Below are 8,964 nucleotides of genomic sequence, written 5' to 3'. Positions count from 1 at the left end.
ATTTACACTGATTGAAGTGGATTTAACAAGTGACATCAATAAGGGATCATAGCTTTCACCTGGATTCACCTGGTCAGTCTATGTCATGGAAAGAGCAGGTGTTCTTAATGTTTTGTACACTCAGTGTATAACAAATATTTTTTAACTATTGTATCATACTTGTGTCTATTCAGTAAATATTATGTCATAGGATTATAGCTACTTCCTTCTAAACGTCATCATTGTTACAGTTATCAGGAAGTGGTCAGTCAAATTATAATTTCCCATGTGAAAATGTGTAGAATTGACGTAAATTAGCTGTTTTCCTTGCTGGGAACTGTATCCAGGGAGCTCACGAAACTACTCTACGCCACTGCCTCTCTGTGTTTTCCCGCCAGAGATCATATCGACATCTTAAAACATTTATCATTATCTTAAAGGGACTTTTAAATTAATGCATATACTGTACCCATTGATTCTTGAAGAATATTATTTATAAATGCCTCGTGAGCTTAGTTCAACTGTCATCCTCCATCAGAACCCAAAATAGAAGCTTGTTTTACTCCAATGTTTGTAAACTAAGTAAATGTAAACAAACTCTATATAGCCTCAAAACATGGTTAAAACTATAGTGTTGATATCGTAGATGATCAGTCCTTGCATTCATAGCTCTGTCTATGAATTTGAGAGTGGTTACATTTCTCCAGCACCGTCCCTCAGCTTTTTACCAAAACAGGTGTCCGCTTTGTTCTTGTTTGAACTGCAGAACTGCATGGGAAGTTTTATCATCTAGAAATCCTTTTCGTGTCATCAGTGCTCATCATAAGAAGTCGTATCAACATTTATTAAGTTCATTGTCCCACAAAATCCACCTGACACTAGGCTACAGAAAGAGAGTGTTGTTAAAGGTCAGTAAAAAAGGTTTGGACAGCTGAAATTAAGGTCTGAAAAGCACTCGCCCATCAGACAAGTCAGGAATATTTTGTGATTGCCGAAGAAGATTATGATCACTTGCCCGAAAATGTAAAGTAGCTATTTTCACCTTCACAGTGGGGAGGAACCAGAAACACCAGACTACTAGAATTGTTTACATTTTGGGTGCTATCAGTAAATAAATAAAACATCTCCTGCCCAACCACAGAGCAGACTGCTCAAGTCACATGTCCCGGACAGTTGGACAACCATTAAGAAAATCCACTCAAAAACTATCTTTTGGTCTTTTTGTGTCATTAGTCCACTGTTGATACAGTCCCAGCATGTTCTGTATGTCAGCAGTCAAGTTTTCAAGATACGGTGCATTCAGAAAGTATTCAGATCCCTTGACTTTTTCCACATTTTGTTACGTTACAGCCTTATTCTAAAATTGATTAAATTGTTTTTTTTTCCCCTCATCAATCTGCACACAATACCCCATAATGACAAAGCAAAAACAGGTTTTTAGAAATGTTTGCAAATTTATGAAAAATAAAAAACGAAAATAACCATTTACATAAGTATTCAGACCTTTGTTAAAGCACCTTTAGCAGCGATTACAGCCTCGAGTCTTCTTGGGTATAATGCTACAAGCGTGGGAGTTTCTCCCATTCTTCTCTGCAGATCCACTCAAGTTCTGGCAGGTTGATGGGGAGCGACGCTGCACAGCTATTTTCGGGTCTCTCCAGAGATGTTTGATCGGGTTCAAGTCCGGGCTCTGGCTGGGCCACTCAAGGATATTCAGAGACTTGTCCCGAAGCCACTCCTGCGTTGTCTTGGCTGTGTGCTTAGGGTTGTTGTCTTGTTGGAAGGTGAACCTTTGCCCCAGTCTGAGGTCCGGAGCGCTCTGGAGCAGGTTTTCATCAAGGATCTCTCTGTACTTTGCTCCGTTCATCTTTCCCTCGATCCTGACTAGTCTCACAGTCCCTGCCGCTGAAAAACATCCCCACAGCATGATGCTGCCACCACCATGCTTCCCCGTAGGGATGGTGCCAAGTGCCTTTTGGCAAACTCCAAGCGGGCTGTCATGTGCCTTTTACTGAGGAGTGGCTTCCGTCTGGCCACTCTACCATAAAGGCCTGATTGGTGGAGTGCTGCAGTGTTGGTTGTCCTTCTGGAAGGTTCTCCCATCACCACAGAGGAACTCAGAAGCTCTGTCCGAGTGACCATCGGGTTCTTGGTCACCTCCCTGACCAAGGCCCTTCTCCCCCGATTGCTCAGTTTGGCCGGGAGGCCAGCTCTAGGAAGAGTGTTGGTGGTTCCAAACTTCTTCCATTTAAGAATGATGGAGGCCACTGTGTTCTTGGGGACCTTCCCCAGATCTGTGCCTCGACACAATCCTGTCTCGGAGCTCTACGGAAAATTCCTTTTATTAATATCGGTATTAATAGTCATATAGTCATACAGTCTATGGTTGTGTTCCTAAAGTCTATGGTTGTGGTTATACAGTCTGCTTGTGGTCCTATACGATATGGTTGTGTTCCTACAGTTTATGGTTGTGGTTATACAAGCTCACAGATGGCATCCAGGGCTTGTGGAAGTGAGAGCATGAATGAAGATTCACAATTCCTTCTTTCACGGCACCTGTGTGTGTTTTAGAACCAATAGTCCTCTCACCATCACACTCCAGCTCGCTAGGTGGCGGTAATGCACCTTATGTGTTAGTTTACAAACCGCCAATCAAAGCGATGAAGAACATCTACCCGGAAGTGTTTAGTGCATGGGGTCGTTATCTCTCTGTGAAGCCATCTGCTAAAATGTCTAAGCTAACGTCTCTATTTGTAATCTTCTTTTCTTTATTTTTCATGAGTGAAGCTGTCTTCGAAGATCAAGTTGGCAAGTTCGATTGGTATGTAGCTATCTAACGTTGAGCATGTCCATTGATTCGGCTATGCAGCTAGGTAACGTAAGCTAGTGCTATGTGCTAACCATTGACAGCGTCAAATATGGTTGATCATGGCGAAAAGACAGTAAGTAACCCTCTGAGGTCGGGTTCAGTCAATAGGTAGCCTTGTCATGTCTGTACCCGTATTGACAGTCGCTTGTTGGAATATATATCAAATCACTCACGAATGTAAATATCTTATTGGATTGCGTCCTCTTCTTTACTGGGGTCGAGGATCAATGCGGGAAGGAGACCCATCCCTCAGATCGGTCCAATCCGCTCCTTGTGACAGGTGTATTTGCCACAGATACTGAGTCTCAAAACACAGCAGTAACGAAGACGATGATGTACATTGGTGATTGATTAGCTAAAATATTTCAACAGAATACTAGGATTTCTCTGTGGGCTGCTTAGTCTGACTGTCAAATATTCTCTTTTCTATTTCCAGGAGACAACAGTATGTGGGTAAGACACTCTTTGCCCACTTTGACTCGCATTCGCAGTCATCTAAAAAGCTGTTTCTCGTTACCGACAAGAATATCTTTGCCTCTTTCAACTCCAGGACTGGAGATCTCAGTGAGTATTTGTCATTCGTATTACAATACAAATGTTTCTAGCTTTTTTCTTTTACTCCGAAATCTGTGACAAAATATAAAAAAATGTTTTGTTGTTGAATATCTTCCATAGAGTTCATTCTGTTTAATTCCTACTTTACAGTTTGGAGACATGTGGACAAGACTGGACCAGAGGGAGCCATAGACACACTTCTGCTGCATGGACAAGGTGACTATAGCATTTTAACAGTTAATTGTAGACTTGCCTAGTTTCTTGGCCTAGCCAATATAACCCGTGTTGTACGGAGTCAATTATATTGGCCTTATCTATGCCTACAGACGTGGTCAAAAGTTTTGAGAATGACACAAATATTAATTTTCACAAAGTCTGCTGCCTCAGTTTTTATGATGGCAATTTGCATATACTCCAGAATGTTATGAAGAGTGATCAGATGAATTGCAATTAATTGCAAAGTCCCTCTTTGCCATGAAAATGAACTTAATCCCCCAAAACACATTTCCACTGCATTTCTGCCCTGCCACAAAAGGACCAGCTGACATCATGTCAGTGATTCTCTCGTTAACACAGGTGATAGTGTTGATGAGGACAAGGCTAGATATCACTCTGTCATGCTGATTGAGTTAGAATAACAGACTGGAAGCTTTAAAAGGAGGGTGGTGCTTGAAATCATTGTTCTTCCTCTGTTAACCATGGTTACCTGCAAGGAAACACGTGCCATCATCATTGCTTTGCACAAAAAGGGCTTCACAGGCAAGGATATTGCTGCTAGTAAGATTGCACCTAAATCAACCATTTATCGGATCATCAAGAACTTAAAGGAGAGAGGTTCAATTGTTGTGAAGAAGGCTTCAGGGCGCCCAAGAAAGTCCAGCAACCGCCAGGACGGTCTCCTAAAGTTGATTCAGCTGCGGGATCAGGGCACCACCAGTGCAGAGCTTGCCCAGGAATGGCAGCAGGCAGGTGTGAGTGCATCTGCACGCACAGTGAGGCAAAGACTTTTGGAGGATAATTCTGCAAAAGGTACAGGGATTGGACTGCTGAGGACTGGGGTAAAGTCATTTTCTCTGATGAATCCCCTTTCCGATTGTTTGGGGCATCCGGAAAAAAGCTTGTCTGGAGAAGACAAGGTGAGCGCTACCATCAGTCCTGTGTCATGCCAACAGTAAAGCATCCTGAGACCATTCATGTGTGGGGTTGCTTCTCAGCCAAGGGAGTGGGCTCACACAGCCATGAATAAAGAATGGTACCAACACATCCTCCGAGAGCAACTTCTCCCAACCAACCAAGAACAGTTTGGTGACGAACAATGCCTTTTCCAGCATGATGGAGCACCTTGCCATAAGGCAAAAGTGATAACTAAGTGTCTCGGGGAACAAAACATCGAATTTTTGGGTCCATGGCCAGGAAACTCCCCAGACCTTAATCCCATTGAGAACTTGTGGTCAATCCTCAAGAGATGGGTGGACAAACAAAAACCCACAAATTCTGACAAACTCCAAGCATTGATTATGCAAGAATGGGCTGCCATCAGTCAGGATGTGGCCCAGAAGTTAATTGACAGCATGCCAGGGCGGATTGCAGAGGTCTTGAAAAAGAAGGGTCAACACTGCAAATATTCACTCTTTGCATAAACTTAATGTAATTGTCAATAAAAGCCTTTGACACTTATGGAATGCTTGTAATTATACACTGCTCAAAAAAATAAAGGGAACACTAAAATAACACATCCTAGATCTGAATGAATGAAATCATCTTATTAAATACTTTTTTCTTTACATAGTTGAATGTGCTGACAACAAAATCACACTAAAATTATCAATGGAAATCATATTTATCAACCCATGGAGGTCTGGATTTGGAGTCACCCTCAAAATTAAAGTGGAAAACCACACTACAGGCTGATCCAACTTTGATGTAATGTCCTTAAAACAAGTAAAAATGAGGCTCAGTAGTGTGTGTGGCCTCCACATGCCTGTATGACCTCCCTACAACGCCTGGGCATGCTCCTGATGAGGTGGCGGATGGTCTCCTGAGGGATCTCCTCCCAGACCTGGACTAAAGCATCCGCCAACTCCTGGACAGTCTGTGGTGCAACGTGGCGTTGGTGGATGGAGCGAGACATGATGTCCCAGATGTGCTCAATTGGATTCAGGTCTGGGGAACGGGCGGGCCAGTCCATAGCATCAATGCCTTCCTCTTGCAGGAACTGCTGACACACTCCAGCCACATGAGGTCTAGCATTGTCTTGCATAAGGAGGAACCCAGGGCCAACCGCACCAGCATATGGTCTCACAAGGGGTCTGAGGATCTCATCTCGGTACCTAATGGCAGTCAGACTACCTCTGGCGAGCACATGGAGGGCTGTGCGGCCCCCCAAAGAAATGCCACCCCACACCATGACTGACCCACCGCCAAACCGGTCATGCTGGAGGATGTTGAAGGCAGCAGAACGTTCTCCACGGCGTCTCCAGACTCCGTCACGTCTGTGACATGTGCTCAGTGTGAACCTGCTTTAATCTGTGAAGAGCACAGGGCGCCAGTGGCGAATTTGCCAATCTTGGTGTTCTCTGGCAAATGTCAAACGTCCTGCACTGTGTTGGGCTGTAAGCACAACCCCCACCTGTGGACGTCGGGCCCTCATACCACCCTCATGGAGTCTGTTTCTGACCGTTTGAGCAGACACATGCACATTTGTGGCCTGCTGGAGGTCATTTTGCAGGGCTCTGGCAGTGCTCCTCCTTGCATAAAGGCGGAGGTAGCAGTCCTGCTGCTGGGTTGTTGCCCTCCTACGGCCTCCTCCACGTCTCCTGATGTACTGGCCTGTCTCCTGGTAGCGCCTCCATGCTCTGGACACTACGCTGACAGACACAGCAAACCTTCTTGCCACAGCTCGCATTGATGTGCCATCCTGGATGAGCTGCACTACCTGAGCCACTTGTGTGGGTTGTAGACTCCGTCTCATGCTACCACTAGAGTGAAAGCACCGCCAGCATTCAAAAGTGACCAAAACATCAGCCAGGAAGCATAGGAACTGAGAAGTGGTCTGTGGTCACCACCTGCAGAACCACTCCTTTATTGGGGGTGTCTTGCTAATTGCCTATAATTTCCACCTGTTGTCTATTCCATTTGCACAACAGCATGTGAAATGTATTGTCAATCAGTGTTGCTTCCTAAGTGGACAGTTTGATTTCACAGAAGTGTGATTGACTTGGAGTTACATTGTGTTGTTTTAAGTGTTCCCTTTATTTTTTTGAGCAGTGTACTTCACTATACCATAGTAACATCTGACAAAAATATCTAAAAACACTGAAGCAGCAAACTTTGTGAAGACCAATACTTGTGTCATTCTCAAAACGTTTGACCACGACTGTATGTTAATCTTTAAGATTCTGCCTTGATCTTTGACAGAGGATATTTGAATGACTGTTTTACGTCTAGATGCTCTGATGGTGGTTGGAGATGGTCGTCTGCTCCGTTCCTGGGACACAAACATTGGCGGGCTGAACTGGGAGGCCGTGCTGGATACTGGCAGGTGCGGGGGGTGTGGTGTCTCTGTGTTCGTGTGCAGATGACCTGTTCCCCATTTAACTGAAATGTATAGCTGAGAGATAGTCAATGGACAATGATTTTAGAGATTTTGACAGATGACTAACTGCTCATAATGTCCATCTCTATTTCAGCTTCCAGGCTGCGTGTTTTGTGGCAGTACAGGACACCGTAAAGCATGTGGCAGTGCTTAAGAAAGCTGCCATCTCTCTCCACTACCTCTCCAATGGACACCAGAAATGGGTGGAGAACCTGCCTGACATGTAGGTACAGTAGGAGACTGGTACTCAGACCTGGGACCAAACACTATCTGTTTTCTTTCAGATACATTAGCCGATGCAATGGAAACAATACAAATGGGCCCAAAAGTTCAAGCCCTGCACATCTGGCACTCCAGAAAGGCTCCAACAAACGGTCAAAGTATCTGAAAGATTTCAAATGCTGTTTTGAATCCAGGTCTTCAGCATTTAGGTGCTAGACTATTATTTTAATCTTAGGGCTTTGCAGTTGAAAAGCTGATCTAAGTCTTTGTGCCCACAGTGATACGGTCCAGTACCAGGCAGTGTACTCTGGGGGAGAAGAGGAGGTCTATGTGTTAGGGGTGGTTCCTAACTCTCACCTCACTATCATAGCCTACAGCCTAGAGGATGGAGAGATCATCAAGCAGGTAATGGTCAAGAACTCTGTGGTGTCTCCTCATCAAATGTGATGGTATATAAAAGTATTACTCTATGTCTGTCACAGCTGTTTTGAGGTTATGTCTGGGTCAGGGCTGTGTGTGTCTGGGTCAGGGCTGTGTGTGTCTGGGTCAGGGCTGTGTATGTCTGGGTCAGGGCTGTGTATGTCTGGGTCAGGGCTGTGTGTGTCTGGGTCAGGGCTGTGTGTGTCTGGGTCAGGGCTGTGTGTGTCTGGGTCAGGGCTGTGTGTGTCTGGGTCAGGGCTGTGTGTGTCTGGGTCAGGGCTGTGTGTGTCTGGGTCAGGGCTGTGTGTGTCTGGGTCAGGGCTGTGTGTGTCTGGGTCAGGGCTGTGTGTGTCTGGGTCAGGGCTGTGTGTGTCTGGGTCAGGGCTGTGTGTGTCTGGGTCAGGGCTGTGTGTGTCTGGGTCAGGGCTGTGTCGACCTGGCCATACTCATATCGTAGATTAATAGTTGATAGTCGGATCAGATCTGATGATACTTGTGATCAGAAAACTCGGAAGTGTTTTGATATGCCTAAGTAGAAAATACTGATCTCCCTGCACAGTTATAGACCAAACAAGCTGCAGATTAGGAGCAGCGCGCAGAGGGATGTTTGTCTGTCTGTGTGTGTCTGACCTCTGTCTGACCTCTCTCTGTGTGTAGACAAGGGTGCTATCAGTCCGAAAGCGCGTCGGCGTTTCATATATTTTCCCTACCCTCGCCCCGCTTGTTAGATATTATGCACATTGTATAATATATCACTCAATATATAGTAATATAATACTAATAAGTGCCCTGTAGCTCAGTTGGTAGAGCATGGCGCTTGCAACACCAGGGTTGGGGGTTCGTTTCCCACGGGGGGGCCAGTATGAAAAATGTATGCACTCACTAACTGTAAGTTGCTCTGGATAAGAGCGTCTGCTAAATGACTAAAATGTACAAATGTAAAAATATTATGCTCATTGATAGCAAACGTCCTCACCATGTGGTTTATCATAGTAGCAGGCTAGCAGGAGGCAGCAGCAGGCTGAATGATCAGACCCAAACAGAGAAGTGAAAGTGATCGTGTGAAATTACGAAGCGACGCGAGTGAACGGAGGAATACAGCTTCGCTGTATCCAATCAGAGCATCAGGATCAACGTACAGCCCGCCCTTCTCTTTACAGACAAGCAAACTAGCCAGTTGAGTTATTTAGACCACGTAGCACCTGTTGATGATCACAAGTTTACTGGAGAACGGAGACCAAGTAGAGACTTTCGGACAAGGTGGATAATTGTATAATATAAGGCAGTTTATTCAGAGGTAAAGATATCTGTAAATAGCGTGCAC

The 8,964-nt window shown here is 44.9% G+C and overlaps 1 protein-coding gene across 1 annotated transcript in view; it reads left to right on the top strand.

The window, feature by feature from the left end:
• Nucleotides 1-2,666: 2,666 nt before the first annotated feature.
• Nucleotides 2,667-8,964, top strand: part of LOC311147821 (ER membrane protein complex subunit 1-like) — a 42,044-nt gene continuing 35,746 nt past the window's right edge. Inside the window, exons 1-6 of the mRNA XM_084184613.1 lie at nucleotides 2,667-2,800; nucleotides 3,285-3,412; nucleotides 3,554-3,619; nucleotides 6,851-6,944; nucleotides 7,093-7,221; nucleotides 7,499-7,625. Coding sequence (XP_084040739.1) covers nucleotides 2,709-2,800; nucleotides 3,285-3,412; nucleotides 3,554-3,619; nucleotides 6,851-6,944; nucleotides 7,093-7,221; nucleotides 7,499-7,625 — 636 coding nt within the window. The 5' untranslated portion in view covers nucleotides 2,667-2,708. The remainder of the gene's footprint in view (nucleotides 2,801-3,284; nucleotides 3,413-3,553; nucleotides 3,620-6,850; nucleotides 6,945-7,092; nucleotides 7,222-7,498; nucleotides 7,626-8,964) is intronic.

The sequence above is a fragment of the Coregonus lavaretus genome, assembly GCF_964263955.1.
Source record: "Coregonus lavaretus genome assembly, chromosome: 20".
NCBI classification, from domain to species: domain Eukaryota; kingdom Metazoa; phylum Chordata; class Actinopteri; order Salmoniformes; family Salmonidae; genus Coregonus; species Coregonus lavaretus.
Note: the sequence above shows the minus strand (reverse complement) of the source record. Positions and strands in the feature narration are given on the sequence as shown.